Below are 19,577 nucleotides of genomic sequence, written 5' to 3' on the forward strand. Positions count from 1 at the left end.
TTACTGCTGTAAATCAATAATGCCCATTTTCATGGGCACATTTTAATGTCGATGCAGGTTTCCAAAAGATTTTAGTAGGAAACGAAAGAATACTTAGTGTGAAACTTCAGTTACTCGTGCCAGTTATAGCAGCAACACTAGCCAACAAAATTTTTCTTTCTTTGTGTAACTGCCGTGAAAACAGCCAGTCTTGATGTTTTCGGGTGTGTTGATAATGAAAATTTTAATAAAAATGCGAGAGTAGCTCTCGCTTTGACGTTATTATAACTTTACGTTACTGCCTATTTAAGCTTTTCACATATTTGCATTACTGTTATCCCTCGGAGGAAAGTCACTGAAGGTCCAACCACTTTGGCTGGCATTTGTAGTTTTCTGCTGGTTAGTGTCCAGCAGTAATCGGTGAACACTGATGCTTTCCAGTTTCACTGGAATCTCATTTCCACGTCCGTAATTTGTTGGCGGAAGCGCTCTTCGTGCTCGTCGATTGTAACTCCACAGTTACAGGAAAGATGCCCAAGTGGGAATCTAGGAAATGTAACTTAAAGACAATAGTCTATTGCCCCAGTGCAGAAGATTTGATACAAAATCCTTATAATTTCCTGCCCTTCTGTTTCCTGGAAAGTTTGTTTGCACTTGAACAAAGGCTTCCCAAGGTAACTTCGTCACCTGTCTGGATAGTGTACAAATGCCCATCTTTGCACAGTGTGCGTATCTGGGGACCTACAAAAATCCTGTCTTGAATTTTCACCTCACTAAGACCAGGAGATTTCTCGCACAAATAAAGAAATGTTTTCCCAGGTTTCTCCATGGCCTTAAGAAATTTTTCATTAAGCGCAATGCCATACGAAGAGGAGGGAGAATTGTACATTCACTGCCATTAGCATTGTCTAGTTCTCAGAACAAGTGTTCGGGACACTGTGTGTAATTTGTGTGATTTTGACTGACATATTTTAAATGATGTTGGTGTACTGGCTCTGAGCAGTCGGTCGGTTGGCGTGGAACAGCGAGGAATTCTCAGCGGGGCGTAGTCTGGCCGGTGCCCGCTGACGGTCTCATACGCTGTGTCAGAGAGTGTGGCACTGTTCCCATTTCTACGAGGTCCGTGGCTCACCGACCCTGGACACGAAAGTTGAGTTTTGATTTAACTTACCAGCAAGTCAAGACTGTTCACAGTGTGTCGTTTGGTTGTTCGTTGTCGGCAGTTGGGATATTCCCGCGAGCAACAACATGGTTTTCAAGTTGGAAAATTCTAGCGTCCCTCTGGCAGAGTTTCATTGTATTTTGTTATTTGGATTGAAGTGCACCAGTGGAATCTTCTGCTTTGTGGCCGTTAACGTTCCGGTTACCTGCCCTGGGCGTTGACGTAAATTGCAGGCAGTCTAGTTTCCTCATCGTGTTGTTGCTGTCCAGCACGGTGTGTAGTTAGACCGTTCTGTGTATGACTGGTTGTGCGCGCCAATATCTTCTACGTTGTTCCGTTGAACTCCCTGTTGTGCCCTGGTCGGGTGAAGTGGAAGTTATCTTGTCGGTGGGTCCGCTGACTGTCGGTCGGCTGGGTTGTCGTCGGATCGTGAATGGTTGGCCCGACTGCCTAGCAAACCTAAGCGAGCATTAGTGTTTGAATTACGGGCCGACCCTCGAACATCTGGGCTTCCTTGTGTGGACTGCCTTATTTTTTTTAAATTTGTTCTTGTTGTTAGTACTTGTATGGCTTGTAGCTGGTTTTGTGTTTTAAGTTAGAGTTGTTTTGTTCTTCAGGCCTTCAGCCTAGTTTAAGGTACTATTCATATAAGCCCTTTGGCATTTTTAAAAGATGTTTGAATTTTTAAGTCTTCGGCCTTCAGCTAGTTTGAGTTTCAGCTGTTTGTTCTTAAGGCCTTCAGCATAAATTAAAGAGTAGTTTCACGTAAGGCCTTTGGTATTTAAAGAAATTTAATGTTTTGGAGTTTTTAGTGTTAGCCCTTCAGCCGATTTGAATTTAACTTGTTCATTCAGCCTAACTGAACAACTGTTTTAAGATAAGGCTTGCCTTTTAAATTTCTGATTATGCTTGCGTTTTAAGTTATTGGCCTTGAGCCGTTTTGAAATTAAATTGGCTTTCAGCCTGCAATTTAGTTCCAAAGATTAAAGCTGTGTGCTTAAAAAGAAATTTTCGGCTCTTGTAATGTTTGATCAATAATAAAGTTGTATGTTGCGAATGTAATTGACAGTCCCTTATTTTGGCCCCTTTTCACAATTTAAGTTACCTATCGTGTCCTGCGCATAAGCGGGGCGTTTCACTGACATTTAAAGTTGTCGTAGTTCAATCGCAATAACAACTGCTTCATGTTATCATATGTTTCTTTCATGTGAGCTGCAAAACCAGTCTGAACCGATGGTAACGCCTTGCCATTACGGAGTAGCGCCCACAAGAGGAGCTGATGACAATCTCCACTGACCACTTTTACACTCAATGACCATAGCTGATACTGGTCCCCGTACATCATTCCTTCAAAAAATGGAAAGAATCGCGTATGGCGCTTATGGAACGTTGTCAGATTTACCCTCTTATCAAGGCAATTCCATTGTTGTATTCTTTGGCCGGCCGAAGTGGCCGTGCGGTTAAAGGCGCTGCAGTCTGGAACCGCAAGAGCGCTACGGTCGCAGGTTCGAATCCTGCCTCGGGCATGGATGTTTGTGATGTCCTTAGGTTAGTTAGGTTTAACTAGTTCTAAGTTCTAGGGGACTAATGACCTCAGCAGTTGAGTCCCATAGTGCTCAGAGCCATTTGAGCCATTTTTTGTATTCTTTGGCGCGACCAATTCAGCTTTACCTTTCGGCAATTACAAATCCATCATTAGGTCACTGAGTTCACCGTCTGTTATTTTCTGAGTCTCTGTAAACTCGTCGTTACCTACAAAATCAGGAACTTTCAAAGACCTGGATTTTGAAGGTGATGGTGCAGCGTTAGTTTCACTACCGCCCTCGTCACTATCACAATCATATAGGACAGTAAAAGGCAGTCAGTTTTCGTGAGGCACTGCTGTCATGTCCGACGGTATGTCAAGATATGCCCAAGAAGACTTTTTCTTCTTAGAAATACCATGTGTTAGCGGAGTTATCATACAAAAGCAACGGTAATTCACATGGTTTGATGGTTTTCTCCAGATCATGGGTACAGCAAATCCCATGGGAGGGCTCATATGATTCAACCATGAATGAAGGCTCGAGACACAACACATACAACTTACATGAGGAGCCCATGGCTTGACCTGGTCCCCGATTTCTCAGTCAGAGTACAATCTGTAGGCCTTCCTAATATATGGAGTTATTTCCCTCATTTGCGGTTTCAATGTAGCCTGTCCGCAAATGTAGCAAAAATTGTTAGCACTGTTTATGCATTTGAGAGGCAAATAGAATCACAGGAATTACAATGACCACATGCACTAACTACAGTTCAGTGACAGAACACAAATTGCAACAGACTGAAACTACGCTTAAATGAAACGCGCTCCGTTCCTCCCTTACTTTTCCCTTCCCCTTGTTGATACGAGCCCGGGCTGAAATAAGCGACAAAATATACACATCTGTTGTTGCCTAAAATCTCACCACTCTGTCTACCATCAACGGGATTACTAAGCCTACATGAGAAAGGATTGACAGTGACTGCCAATAAAATATGATTATAAATAAATGCACCGCCCTTTACCTTACAAGGGAACCTCCCCATCGCACCCCCCTCAGATTTAGTTATAAGTTGGCACAGTGGATAGGCCTTGATAAACTGAACACAGATCAATTGAGAAAACAGGAAGAAGTTGCGTGGAACTGTGAAAAAATAAGCAAAATATACAAACTGAGTAGTCCATGGGCCACATAGGCAACATCATGGAGAATGTGAGCTCAGGAGCGCCGTGGTCTCGTGGTAGCGTGAGCAGCTGTAGAACGACAGGTCCTTGGTTCAAGTCTTCCCTCCAGTCATAATTTTACTTTCTTTATTTTTACATCGTTATTATCTGTCCGTTCGTTCATTGACGTCTCTGTTCACTGTAATAAGTTTAGTGTCTGTGTCTTGCGACCGCATCGCAAAACCGTGCGATTAGTAGACGAAAGGACGTGCCTCTCCAATGGGAACCGAAAACATTTGATCGCCAGGTCATAGGTCAACCGATTCCTCCACAGGAAAACACATCTGATATATTCTATACGACACTGGTAACGGCATGTGCGTCACATGACAGGAATATGTTGTCGACCCACCTAACTTGTACACTTGGCGAATGGGTAAAAAGATTCTTCTACCTTGCCCGATTTAAGTTTTCTTGTGGATGTGATAATCACTCCCAAAAAAGTGATGAAAACACAATAGTTTGTCACATAAACTGAAAATAAAAAAATTAAACTTTTCACTCGATGCTCACGTTACCACGAGACCACGGCGCTACAGTGTTATTAGAGTCCTTGATGTCGCCTATCTTCCCATGAACTACTCAGTTTGTATATTTTGCTTATTTTTTCACAGTTCCACACAACTTCTTCCTGTTTTCTCAATTGATCTGTGTTCAGTTTTTCAAGGCCTATCCACTGTGCCAACTTATAACTAAATCTGAGGGGGGGGGGTGCGATGGGGAGGTTCCCTTGTTAGAAACGAGAGCTAATTCGAGATTTTTACTGTTGTTTCCGCTGTCACCTTGGTCGATGTACCTAACAAACATTTATTTCCGATATAGCAGTGCCTATGTTATTCTCAATTACGAAGCGGTGTTCCTTGAACACGGCCGGCCGATGTGGCCGAGCGGTTCTAGGCACTTCAGTCTGCAACCACGCGACCGCTACGGGTATGGATGTGTGTGATTTCCTTAGTTTAGTGAGGTTTAAGTAGTTCTAAGTTCTAGGGGACTGATGACCTCAGAGCCACTTGAACCATTTTTGAAACTTGAACCTTGAACACGTGCGCATTTCTATTGCATATCATATTTATCCGCCGACCCTTTGGCAGGTGACTTTCCGATAAAGTGTCTCGCCTTTACAGGAATATGCATGATGGATGTATGAGCGTACGACATGTGGAAGTTTGGGTCACGCAGTCAGTCGTGATCGGGTAGCCTCATGGTAAGGCGACCGCTTGCGACAACCGGGAAATCCCCTAGCGTGTCCAAAGGAACAATTCGGATTAACACAGGGACTGTAATATTGTATTTATCCGCTGACACCGAACAAGCTACTTTCAAGTAAAATGTTCGGGTAATGAATACGGCATTATCACATACACACACTAAACGACTTCACACAACGACAAGTTTCACTGGCTGCGGCTGCAGCTGTCTTACACAACAAAAGTTCCGTGCACCGTCGGTACATCAGGAGAAATGATAAGTTCGTGCGTGACTGTTTCGATTTGTTTCAGGAGAAATTTCTAGGACGATCTGTGCCAGCAAAAATCATGATACAGGAATTGATTGAAAAGTGGGAGCGTACAGGATCGGTTCAGATGCTCCCAGGAACAGACCAGCACCTGTCAGCACACCTGAATTAAGCAGGAAGGTGCAAGAGATAACGACAATAAGTCCTCGTAAGTCAACCAGGACAATGAGTCAACAGGTCTTGCGAGTGAGGGAAGCTGCAGACTTGTTTTAAGATGACTGAAGTTGAAACCATACCGGATAAGCGCTGTGCAAGAACTGAAGGAGTCTGACCTATAGAAATAAAATTGCTTTTCTGTTCGCGGCTTTTGAGAAATGTTTCCAGTGGTGTATTGGACCCTCTAAGGCTCGTCATGAGTGACGAGTTGTGGATCCGCTTATCTGGGTACACGTTGTTGTTGTTGTGGTCTTCAGTCCGAAGGCTGGTTTGATGCAGATCTCCATGCAACTCTATCCTGTACAAGCCTCTCCATCTCCGTGTAACTACTCCCTCAGAATCGCTTATCGTATTCATCTCTTGGTCTCCCTCTACGATTTGTACCTCCCCCCACCACCCACCCCAGGTTTCACTCCAGTACTAAATTGGTGATCCCTTTATGCCTCAGAAGGTCTCCTATCAACCGATCCCCTCTTTTAGTCGGATTGTACCATAAATTTCTCTTCCCACAGTTCTATTCAGTCCCTCCTCATCAATTACGTGATCTAATCTTCAGCATTCTTCTGTAGCACCTCGTTTCAAAGGCTTCTATTCTCTTCTCGTCTAAACTCTTTATCGTCTCTGTTTCACTACCATACATGGCTACACTCCAGAAACACTTTCAGAAACACCTTCCTGACACTTAAATCTATACTCGATGTTAACAAAAATTGGCTCTGAGCACTATGGAACATAAAATCTTAGGTCATCAGTCCCCTAGAAAACCTGCCAAGGTAGCCGTGAGCACTAACGCGCTGTTTCCTGGACTCGGGTAGGCACGCCGGCCCCGGGCGGATTAACGACGAGAGCCGGTGTGCCAGCCAGCCTGAATGTGGTTTTTAGGCGGTTTTCCACATCCCGCTATGTCAATACAGGGATGGTTCCCACGTTCCGCCTCACACAGCTCGCAGACGTCTGAACACATTCACACTACTTCATGGATTCCACTACACACAGACAGCTGGGGCACACTAATTGCGTCCTGCGGAGTACAGGGTGGCGGCAGGAAGGGCATCCCGCCACCCCTCAAACTTAACATTCCATCTTCAATTAACTATGGCCGACCCTGTGTAGCCGCGGGACTAGGCGCAAGCGATAGAATAGAATAGTCATCAGTCCCCTAGGACTTAGAACTATTTAAGCATAACTAGTAGTCCCACGGTGCCAGACTGAAGCGCCTATAACCGCTCGGCCATTGCGGCGGGATCGATGTTAACAATTTTTTCCTCTTCAGAAATGCTTTTCTTGCCACTCGCAATCCATATTTTATATCCTCTCTACTTCGGCCATCGTCTGTTATTTTGCATCCCTAACAGCAAAACTCATTTACAAGTGTCTCATTTCCTAATATAATTCCCTCAGCATCACCTGATTACATAAATCTCCAAAATAACCGCTACTGGTTGACAGAAAGTCCGCACGGGATCCACCAGCTACTCTTGCATGACGAGAAGCCTGGTGTTTGGTATGCCATTTCCGCCACACGCGTTGTGGGGCCTATATTCTTTTAGACGACAGTGAACTTTACGGACCAGTTTTACGTGCCGCACCCTGTACATAATGGACGTACAAGTACAGACTGTTGCGACATTTGAAATTTGTGGTGCGTACCTGTGGGACCAAACTGCTGAGGTCCTCGGTCTAGATGCTTACATACTACTTAACCTAACTTAAACTAACTTACGCTAAAGACAACACACAGGCACACACACACACACACACACACACACACACACACACACACACATGCCCGAGTGAATACTCGAACCTACGATGGGGGGGGGGGGGGGGGGGGAGAGAGGTCCTTGGTTCAAGTCTTCCCAGGAGTGAAAATTTTACTTTCTTTATTTTTGCATAGTTATTATCTGTCCGTTCGTTCATTGACGTCTCTGTTCACTGTAATAAGTTTAGTGTCTGTGTTTTGCGACCGCATCGCAAAACCGTGCGATTAGTAGACGAAAGGACGTGCCTCTCCAATCGGAACCGAAAACATTTGATCGCAAGGTCATAGGTCAACCGATTCCTCCACAGGAAAACACATCTGATATATTCTATACGACACTGGTGACGGCATGTGCGTCACATGACAGGAATATGTTGTCGACCCACCTAACTTGTACACTTGGCGAATGGGTAAAAAGAATCTTCTACTTTGCCCGATTTAGGTTTTCTTGTGGATGTGATAATCACTCCCAAAAAAGTGATGAAAACATAAGAGTTTGTCACATAAACTGAAAATAAAAAATTAAAGTATTCACTCGATGTAAGATTTGAACGAAGGACTTTTCGCTACGCAACTGCTCACGTTACCACGAGACCACGGCGCTCCTGTGGTCTCTGGGTCCTTGATATTGCATATCTTCCCATGAACTACTCAGTTTGTATATTTTGCTTATTTTTCCACAGTTCCACACAACTTCTTCCTGTTTTCTCAATTGATCTGTGTTCGGTTTTTCAAGGCCTATCCACTGTGACAACTTATAACTAAATCTGAGGGGGGCGCGATGGGGAGGTTCCCTTGTAAGAGGACGTTTTTGTGTGAAGATCATCTTGCTGTACCAGCTGATAATGTAAGGTGTACTTAAAAGCCGAAAAATATAATGGTTATTTTGTCAAAAGAGTTTGTGTATTTGGTCAATCAATTTTTAGTCTGATACCTGGATTGTCTTAAGCAGATGTGGGCCTTAACAAAGAATTTTCATTGTTAGGCGCCATCTTAGAAAAATCTTTAACATTTTTCTTTTAGCTCATCTACGAGACGTGCCGTCGATTAGGACAATTAACCTTATTTCAGATCCCACGAGACCGGAGGCAGCTACTAATAATTTAACAATTTTACTTACAGATTTTCTTTATATAACGAGATAACATCCCAGGCAGAAAAGGTCTGGTCACAGGATTCCAGTTCCATTATAGGATTTCATTTGTAGATGCTACTCCCGTTATCTTATATTGGGGAATCGACACGAAACCACGAGGTTAAGTTACGTATTGTAGTAGTGTACATCGAACAGGCTTGGCAAATATTCTCTGGTGTAATAAGCACACGACTTCTCACGAGCCTGGAATAATATCTGTAGTGTTGGGTAAATAGGACAAGGACAATTAATTATCGACGATTACGTAGCTAGCCTAAGAACTGAGCTAGATTACTGAGTGCTTATACACGTCGGGCTAAATTAAACAACATATTACAATGTTAATAATATTCCTACATTAGTTATTTCTCTTTTATGCTGAGTCATTGCATTAATGTGTGTTTCTTTTTTATATAAGTCACGGCTCATATTGATTCTATTACAGTACACTGATAGCAAAGAAAAAGAGTCACAGATAATTCTGATTTTATTACATTACAGGGGAGCTGCGCGAACCGTGTCAAAGCGTCCTAGATCGCACGGCTGCCCCGCGGCGCGGGTTGTAGACACATGCTTGACGACTTACAGAAGTTTGGGCTTGGCCGTGAGTCGTGCTGGAATAGCCTAATGGTTAGGTGACCGCTGGGAGTAATCGGGAAATCAGGGTTCGAATCCCGTTCCGGTACAAATTTTCACTGTCGTCCTTCCATTACACGGCTGATGATTGTTCATATTCGCAATTGCGAATACATATAGTGTGTAATGGTTATTTCATCACAGTTACATTAAGACTCTTGGCTCGTGTAGTTACTCCCTTCCCTGTTGTGAATCAATAATATGGAGACTCACGAGCACCTTTTACGCTCGCTGCACGGTGCCGGGAGGGAGGAAAAAGTCGCTTGTGGCCTCGATTGGGATTCCGTTCAGTCGTCGAAGATAACAGGAAGCGATGGCCCCGCACCGCGCCTCGCCGTCCTCCACAGGTTGCGTGACCAGCCCAGAGCTCTGCACGTCCGGTCGTCGCCGCGCCTTCCGCCTGTTGCTGCCGCCGCCGCCGCCGCCGCCGCCGGCGCCGCACAGTAAAAACCCGTCCGGTCCGCCGGCGCGCGGCCGCCGCGTCTTCAGAGCGCTGAGTCACGGCCGCCCCACTTGAGGCTTTCTGAATAACGAAAAGGCTCTGGGCTGCGACTAATTAAACGCGCTCGCTGCTATCTCGCGCTCCGCCCGGCCCTCTTTATCGAATAAAGGGCGCCATTCAGGCGGAAAGGGAAAAATACGGGCGCGGGCCCATTACACGGGCGTAACGAGCGCTTCCCGGCGAGCACAGTGAATGGGCGGAGGGCGCCGAATTTGTGCTCGCCGGAGCGCGGACGACAAATTAGGAGTCATCGCTGTTGCGAATTTCGCCAACTTTATTCCCGGCAGCCCCAGCGACCGTCTTGCCCAATTACGAACGAAAATCCCGTCTTTCCAGGTTCAGTTCAAAGTATCAACTTCTCAGCCGCCAGTGATGGAGACGGGATTTTCACATCACTGCAGTGCAAGGAACTGGAATCCTACCCGCTATTCACTTTTTGGTGCATTCGAAACTTTATACATTAACTATAAGCGTCAGTACTTTATGCTTCTGTCACTAGTACACACAGTAATGGCCGACAGTCTTTCATCACCTTTCGTAACAGCCAAATGAGGGTATCTCTAACGACTTGCTAAAGAAGGTTTTCGATAATCTTTTCATGAATCTATAAAAGAACCTGGCTACGTTTCATCCGTAGATAATCTAAAGGCAAGTCATCTGCACTACGCGTTTTGGTCTTCTGCATGCTCCATCATTGGAGATAACGACTTGAATGATGTCTACATCTCTGAAGAACGATACATTTGAGTTCGGGAATCCTTCCACTTTAGTGGATACACTGCAGTAGAATATATTATTCTCAATCTACTACAGCTTGCACGACCTTGTTCCGGGCTCGGGGAGGGCACGAGGAGAAAGATGTTCGGTATTTGTAGTACATTCGATTAACGGACATCTAACAGATAACTATACTTTGAAAGTCGACACGCGTATTTCCCAAAAAAGAGGCACTAATGAGACGCACCATGGCTGGACACACCACTATCTTCGGGAAGTAACAAGACTTTAGCCTTCAAGAGGACCAGGAAATATTTCATGAGACCCTGACAGCTAAAGACTCATTTTATACACCCTGAGTGTCATGGCAGCACAGCCCCTGTGAATCCTGAACAATGCGTCAACGTGCCAGGGGCTAACAATCTAGACGAAATTAGTTTTGCCTGTGGCACCAAGTACAGCAGCGTAGTTGGTTTTGTAATGTATAATGTACTACAGAATTATAAATTACAAAATATATGATGTAGCAATGGGGTATAGTACAGTAGAGCATGTGCCTTCTGGATTCGTATGATGGTCGTGCGGTAGCGTTCTCGCTTCCCGCGCCCGAGTTCCCGGGTTCGATTCCCGGCGGGGTCAGGGATTTTCTCTGCCTCGTGATGACTGGGTGTTGTGTAATGTCCTTAGGTTAGTTAGGTTTAAGTAGTTCTAAGTTCTATGGGACTGATGACCATAGATGTTAAGTCCCATAGTGCTCAGAGCCATTTGAACCATTTGATTCGTATGAACATACATCAGTGCATCAGGTGGCCAAAGATTAGTGTGTAGTATTGAAACGTCCCCTTTGAACATTTATACGAGACTGTGCTTTAACTGACACACAGTATTTTTAGCGCAACGCAATCTGACTTTCAAAAATCCATACAAAAGAATGGCCCTGACTAACATTAACCTATACGTTTCACAGATCACTTACCTCACAAAAATCTTCGCTACTCAAGCTACTGCAATACAGCGAGCGCCACTACTGCCAGCTAAATAAAAGATTCAAACTACTGAAGGAACTAACTACTGATAGGCATAGTTAGCAAATGAAAGATTTTGATAGAGAACAAACAATGTGTTTACCTCAATAGTACTAATATATATAGCAGTTCATGACAAATTACAAAACTCCGCCATCTCTCTCCCCACATCCACCACTGCTGGCGGCTCACCTCCCACTGCGCAACGCTACGCGCTGTTCACAGCCAGCTGCCTAACACTACAATGGCGAGTATTACAACAATGCAAAGCAGCCACAGACTGCACACAGCACAGCCAGTGATTTTCATACAGAGGTGGCGTTACCAATAAAAAAACCCTAAACAGCCTACTTACAGTATGCAGAGTCATTTTTCCTGAAAAAAGAGATCTAATACACTAGAAATTTACCGGATGGTTATACTTAAAGCCGCGCGGGATTAGCCGAGCGGTCTAAGGCGCTGCAGTCACGGACTGTGCGGCTGATCCCGGCGGAGGTTCGAGTCCTCCCTCGGGCATGGGTGTGTGTGTTTCTCGTTAGGATAATTTAGGTTAAGTAGTGTGTAAGCTTAGTGACTGATGACCTTAGCAGTTAAGTCCCATAAGGTTTCACACACATTTTGAACGCATTTTATAATTAAACGTCTGGGAGAAGTATTTCTTCTATTGGACCACGGCCTCTTAGTCGGGAAGTTTTAATTACTACTAAACTTTCTCTGTTTAGCACGTTATAACATGGAAACAAATTACCGTACGAGAACCAAACGTGGAAGGATTAATGTCCAGAGTAGGGGGTGCATGATTTCCATGCGTCACAGCGCCACTGTCCACTTCCAACTATGGCCACCATGTGCCGAGTTCAGTCATCGTGATTCACAGTCTCACGCACCTGACCAGTCGCAGTGCACTCGTTGACGTGTCAACATGAGCTTGGACAACAGGAGCGGGCATTATTGGCGAAGCTCTGTTATCAAATCAGTAGTAATGCTGAAAATGTGCTTCGAGAGTATCGCCGACTGAAAGGATTACGGAAGGGTTCTCTTTCTCCACCTGCTGTGCGGAGCATGATGAAGAATTTCGAATCAACTGGAGAATTGGGCGTCTCTGCGGGAAGAGGCCAACGACCAGTTGCACCATAGTGGTTGATGAAACTGCTGCTGCTGTGGGAGACAACGATGCGCGCAATTCCCGATCGCCAGGCAGTACGTTGGTTGGTTGGTTTTGGGGAAGGAGACCAGACAGCGTGGTCATCGGTCTCATCGGATTAGGGAAGGATGGGGAAGGAAGTCGGCCGTGCCCTTTCAGAGGAACCATCCCGGCATTTGCCTGGAGTGATTTAGGGAAATCACGGAAAACCTAAATCAGGATGGCCGGACGCGGGATTGAACCGTCGTCCTCCCGAATGCGAGTCCAGTGTCTAACCACTGCGCCACCTCGCTCGGAGGCAGTACGCATGCTGCGACAAGACAGTTGAACATCGCGTGGTCCACTGTAGGGAAGGTGCTTAGAACCATTCTCAAATGATATTCGTACAAGAGCCATATCGTACAGAAGCTTCCGCCACAGGACGCACGACGACGTGTTGACTTTGCTCTCCACATTCTGGCAAGGCTTGTAGTTGGCGAGGGCTAGCCCTGGGCCATCCTATGGACAGACGAAACTCTTTTTTCTCTGACAGGCGAGGTGAATCTCAAAGAACTGCCGAATGTGGAGATCTCCACCTCCAGTCACTATGTATGAAGTCCATCTGCATGATGAACGTGTCGCCATATGATGTGGCTTCACGACAACGTTCGTCATTGGCCCACTATTTTTTGAACAGGTTGGCGCTCAGGGACCAAGGACGTTCAGTGTGAGTGGACAGTGTTACTGCGATATGCTTCTTCAACATGTCATCCCCACCCTACAGGAGAGAGACGCATTTAACTCAAAATTTGTCATCCAAGATGGGGCCCCACCACACATCGCTCATGAAGTTCACCTGCTTCTCCGAAACACATTTGGAAACGACCGAATTATCAGCCGATCGTTTCCAAAAGCTTGGCAGGCACGATCATCTGATCTCACTCCCTGTGATTTCCGGTTGTGAGGCTACCTGAAGGAGAGGGTTTACGTGGGGAACATTCACACATGTGTTAATCTGAAGTGCAGTATATCACGAAAGGTAGCTAGCATGCTTCGTTCTGCTGTGCAGAATGCAATCCTGCGTTTTCAGACTCTTCTGGAGACTGATGGGTGACATACTGAGTCCCTATTGTAGCAGTAATGGTATGATGTACCATAGCAGCACATTAAAAGTGTTTCAATTGAACTGATTCTGCATTATTTCTCTTCCCCATGTCCTTGACATTAATGCTACCAAGTTTGGTTCCCGTACGGTAATTAGTTACCGTATTATAACGTGTTAAAAACGGAAAGCTTAATTATAACCACCCAGTATTTGAAAATAGTATATGTCATATTTATATATCGATATTCACGTGAAACAATTGCTTTGTCGTTGTATGGACGTAAGGGACTAAAGGAAACAGTAGACAAATCAACATTATCGTCATATATTGCGTTAACGGCTTTTAAGGCCTACAGCGGAGAACAAAACATAAAACCACACTATGGAGTGTAAAAACTGCACACTATAAACATTATACAGAAACACATTTCAGAAAGCACAATAAAAAGGAGACTGACTGAACTCACAAAGAAGGTGATATGCACTATAGACGGTACTTTATCGTTTCCAGTCTCTAGTTTCACTTTCCACCGCTGTCGCCTACACTTGTTTAGGAATCGTTATTACTCGATCCTTCTATCGTGTCCTTGGACAACCCTTGGGCTCCTTCCATCCTTTTGAGAATGGAGAGCTCGGTTAGGGAGAGATCCATCATCTTGAAAGCTGTGGCCCGACCACTGTAGAATTTTCTGTCCTAATATTCGGCCAATTTGTGGCTTTCCAAAACGATGGTACCTATATTGTTTCGTTCATTTTTCCATTTATCTCCCATGGTGCCGCATATAAGGTCTACAGATCTTTCAAGTATTTTGCTCTAGGATGCACAAATTGCTTCTTCAGTTGTTGGCGATGTCACCCAGGTTTCAGAACTATATAAAAGTACCGGTCGTACTAGCGTTATGTGCAGCTGACCTTATTCTTCTGTGATATTAGACGTGATTTGAACAACTTCTTCATACTCAAAACATGCAATTAGCGTTTACGATTCATTGATGCATTTCATTCCCCACTTCACATTTATTTGTGATTGTGGACCCCGTTGTTCGAATTCTTCAACTCGTTCAAAGGTTTGCCTGTCAGCAACAATGGAACGAAACAGTTACCGGCGGAGTGATATGACATATTTTACCATCATTCATCACTAGCCCATTTGTGTTCGTACTATGGAGAAATCGGGAAGTATGAGTCCATACTTTCTCCTGGATGTCGCCAAGAGTTACAAAATCGTCAGCTAATGCCAGGATTGCGGTTTCCCACCATCTCCACTTCTGTGATTCGACAGGTGTCACTGCTTACTTTTGCCAAGGTCAACTTAAATAATTAACGTGCCAATGTATCTCCGTGCCTCAATCTATTTCAAATACCTTAATGATGGCGATAGCTAGTTGCCAAACCGTACTTGACAAGTGGATTTGAAGTAGCAAGCTGCAGTTAGTCGAATTTGTTTCGATTGCATGGCAAATTCGTCTAACGTTTTCCCTAATATGAGGAATCCATACATATAAGAAAAAAATGTATGTCTGTGTGTGTGTGTGTGTGTGTGTGTGTGTGTGTGTGTGTGTGTGTGTGTCTGTGTGTGTGTATTTTCCTTATCTCGTGCTAAACGAATGGAGCGATTTCAACCAGAGTTAGTACACACTTCCTTCACTGTCAGACAATAATCAATATGCGGGTAAGAACACCTACCTAACACAGCTCAAAATATGTGACGTCATAAACAGGGAGAAGAGTGAAAAACTGCCGCATCATGTATGCCGTTTAAATGTACTAATTCTGCGCTACTGATTGCATTCGTAGTAAAATTCCCATACAGTATCCACATATGTTGATAAATGGACCTAGAAATGGGTACTATGGTACTAAAAGTATTATAGAAATTATGACGGCACGAACACTGTGATACGTGAAAAACTGCCGCATTGCACCTGATATTTAAATTTATTGTTTCTTCTCTACTAACTCTATGCTCAACACATTTTGCAGAGGGTATCTATGTGGGACGCTGAATATACCTTCAAAATTATACCATTATATGATAGATAGCTCAGGAGATATGACGTCTAAAACACCGACGTTCGTGAAAAACTGTTGCATTATGCTTGACGTTTACATTTACTACTCCGTTGCTACTAACCCCATCATCATCATCATCATCATCATCATTTAAAACTAATTATGCCTTTCAGCGTTCAGTCTGGAGCATAGTCCCCTTATAAAATTCCTCCATGATCTCCTATTCAGTGCTAACATTGGTGCCTCTTCTGATGTCAAGCCTATTACTTCAAAATCATTCTTATCCGAATCCAGGTACCTTCTCCTTGGTCTGCCCCGACTCCTCCTACCCTCTACTGCTGAACCCATGAGTCTCTTGGGTAACCTTGCTTCTCCCATGCGTGTAACATGACCCCACCATCTAAGCCTGTTCGCCCTGACTGCTGCATCTATAGAGTTCATTCCCAGTTTTTCTTTGATTTCTTCATTGTGGACACCCTCCTGCCATTGTTCCCATACACTAGTACCTGCAATCATCCTAGCTACTTTCATATCCGTAACCTCAACTTTGTTCATAAGGTAACCTGAATCCACCCAGCTTTAGCTCCCATACAACAAAGTTGGTCGAAAAATTGAACGGTGCACAGATAACTTAGCCTTGGTACTGACTTCTTTCTTGCAGAAGAGAGTAGATCGTCCCTGAGCGCTCACTGCATTAGCTTTGCTACACCTCACTTCCAGTTCTTTCACTGAGTTGCCATCCAGTGAGAATACGCATCCTAAGTACTTGAAACCATCCACCTGTTCTAGCTTTGTTCCTCCTATTTGGCACTATATCCGTTTATATCTCTTTCCCACTGACATTACTTTCGCTTTGGAGATGCTAATCTTCATACCATAATCCTTACATTTCTGATCTAGCTCTGAAATATTACTTTGCAAACTTTCAATCGAATCTACCATCACAACTAAGTCATCGGCATATGCAAGACAGCTTATTTTGTACTCATATATATTAATCTCACCCAGCCAGTCTATTGTTTTCAACATATGATCCATAAATCATTTGAACAACAGTGGAGACAGGTTGCAACCTTGTCTTACCCCTGAAACTACTCTGAACCATGAACTCAATTTACCGTCAACTCTAACTGCTGCCTGACTATCCATGTAAAGACCTTTAATTGCTTGCAAAAGTTTGCCTCCTATTCCATAATCTCGTAGAACAGACAATAACTTCCTCCCAGGAACCCGGTCATATGCCTTTTCTAGATCTATAAAGCACAGATACAGTTCCCTGTTCCACTCATAGCAATTCTCCATTATTTGTCGTAAGCTAAAGATCTGGTCCTGACAACCTCTAAGAGGCCTAAACCCACACTGATTTTCATCCAATTGGTCCTCAACTAATACTCGCACTTTCATTTCAACAATACCTGAGAAGATTTTACCCACAACGCTGATTAAAGAAATACCTTTGTAGTTGTTACAATCTTTTCTGTTTCCATGTTTAAAGATTGGTGTGATTACTGCTTTTGTCCAGTCTGATGGAACCGGTCCCGACTCCCAGGCCATTTCAATTATCCTGTGTAGCCATTTAAGACCTGACATTCCACTGTATTTGATGAGTTCCGACTTAATTTCATCCACCCCAGCTGCTTTATTGCACTGCAATCTATTGACCATTTTCTCCACTTCCTCAAATGTGATCCTATTTCCATCGTCATTCCTAACCCATTGTACCTCGAAATCTGAAACATTACTGATCGTATTTTCACCTACATTGAGCAACTCTTCAAAATATTCCCTCCATCTGGCCAAGCAATCCACAGGATTCACCAGCAGTTTTCCTGACCTGTCCAAAATACTTGTCATTTCCTTCTTACCTCCCTTTCGAAGACTGCTAATTGCACTCCAGAATGGATTTCCAGCAGCTTGACCCAAAGTCTCCAACCTGTTTCCAAAGTCTTCCCAAGATTTCTTCTTGGATGCTGCAATTATCTGTTTGGCTTTGTTTCTTTCTTTGACATAACTTTCTCTGTCTACCTGAGTTCTATTATGTAGCCATTTTTGATACGCCTTCTTTCTCCTTTTATAGGCTGCCTTGACTGTGTCATTCCACCAAGCTGTTTGCTTCATCCCACCTTTACACACTACTGTTCCAAGACATTCTTTAGCCACTTCTAGTACTGTGTCCCTGTACCTTGTCCATTCCTTTTCCAATGACTGTAATTGACTACATTCAACTAACTGGTTCCTTTCTGAGATCATTGTTATGTACTTGTACCTGATTTCCTTATCCTGAAGTTTCTCCACTCTTATCCTCCTACATATGGACCTGACCTCCTGCACTTTCTGCCTCACAGTCCCTATTTCACTGCAGATTAAATAATGATCAGTGTCATCTAAGAATCCCCTGAATACACGTGTGTCCATCACAGCCTTCCTGAATTCCTGATCTGTTATTATATAGTCAATGACAGATCTGGTTCCCCTGCCTTCCCAAGTATACCGGTGAATGTTCTAATGTTTAAAAAAGGAGTTTGTGATTACTAAGCCCATACTGGCACAGAAATCCAAGAGTTGTTTCCCGTTCCTGTTGGCCTCCATATCCTCTCCAAATTTACCCATAACCTTTTCATAGCCTTCTGTTCGATTTCCAATCCTGGCATTAAAATCACCCATGAGCAGAACACTGTCCTTGTCCTTTACTCTAACAACTACATCACTAAGTGCCTCATAAAAACTATCCATCTTATCTTGACCTGTCCCTTCACAGTGCGAATATGCTGACACAATCCTAATTTTCTTGCTAGACACTGTCAGATCTATCCACATCAGTCGTTCGTTTACATACCTTATTGCAACTACGCTGGGTTCCATTTCTTTCCTGATGTGAAGCCCTGGTGTGGGTTCCTGTAGTCATGTCCTAGTTCATGAACCACGGGCAACGTATGAGTGGCCAAGTAAGTGGTCCCGACAGTCGGGATACCAGTTACTTTGGAATAAGGCTGGGCATCTCGGACATATTCTGAGGCGTGGTCACCTTTTGTGCTCATACGGCAAAGACTACCAAATCCACCGGTTAGTCCCTCAACCGTTAGGGGCAAAACTCAATGGGACTCGGGGCAAGTAAGGCCAGCAACCTGCTTCCCTGGTACTTTAAATATGATGCTGGCAACAATCAGAGCAAAATGCCTCGGACCTTTGGAGGTGACGGAGTCCCACCTCTAACTGACAAACCAGGGCATCTTAGATATGTTTGCCAAGTCGTAATGGTAATGAGATGGGGAGCTATTAATACTAACCCTATTAGCAAAGTATTTCACAGACGCTATCTACATACGCTGCTGTATGTAGCTACACAAATGCATCATTGTACGGCACATAGTTCAAGAAATGTGGTGCCATAAATACTGATAGGCATAAAAAATAGTCGCGTAGTGCACGAAGTTTTAATACATTTATTTTTATACTAAGATCCTCCTGGAGTCGAGTCAAATAAATGAAATCCCTGACACCTGGCAGCGTTTTTGACAGTCTTAAATGCGAAGCGGAAATGGCTATAGGCGAAAACAATAGCCGTCTGTAGATTTATGAAGGTAGGAATTTGAGGAGATGGGTCCTGGATGAACTGAAAGAACCAGAGGTTGTAGGGAGCTTTAGGGAGAGCATTAGGGAACGATTGACAAGAATGGGGGAAACAAATACAGTAGGAAAAGAATGGGTAGCTTTGAGAGACGAAATAGTGAAGGTAGCAGAGGATCAAGTAGGTAAGAAGACGAGGGCTAATAGAAATCCTTGGGTAACAGAAGAGATATTGAATTGATGAAAGGAGAAAATATAAAAATGCAGTAAGTGAAGCAGGCAAAAAGGAATACAAACGTCTCAAAAATGAGATCAACAGGAAGTGCAAAATGGCTAAGCAGGGATGGCTAGAGAACAAATGTAAGGATGTAGAGGCTTATCTCACTAGGGGTAAGATAGATACTGCCTACAGGAAAATTAAAGAGACTTTTGG

The 19,577-nt window shown here is 44.0% G+C and overlaps 1 protein-coding gene across 1 annotated transcript in view; it reads left to right on the forward strand.

Moving 5' to 3' along the window:
• Positions 1-9,405: 9,405 nt before the first annotated feature.
• LOC126195761 (neural Wiskott-Aldrich syndrome protein-like) overlaps positions 9,406-19,577 on the forward strand; it is a 114,822-nt gene continuing 104,650 nt past the window's right edge. Inside the window, exon 1 of the mRNA XM_049934388.1 lies at positions 9,406-9,582. Coding sequence (XP_049790345.1) covers positions 9,406-9,582 — 177 coding nt within the window. The remainder of the gene's footprint in view (positions 9,583-19,577) is intronic.

The sequence above is a fragment of the Schistocerca nitens genome, chromosome 7 (genome assembly GCF_023898315.1).
Source record: "Schistocerca nitens isolate TAMUIC-IGC-003100 chromosome 7, iqSchNite1.1, whole genome shotgun sequence".
Classification (NCBI taxonomy): domain Eukaryota; kingdom Metazoa; phylum Arthropoda; class Insecta; order Orthoptera; family Acrididae; genus Schistocerca; species Schistocerca nitens.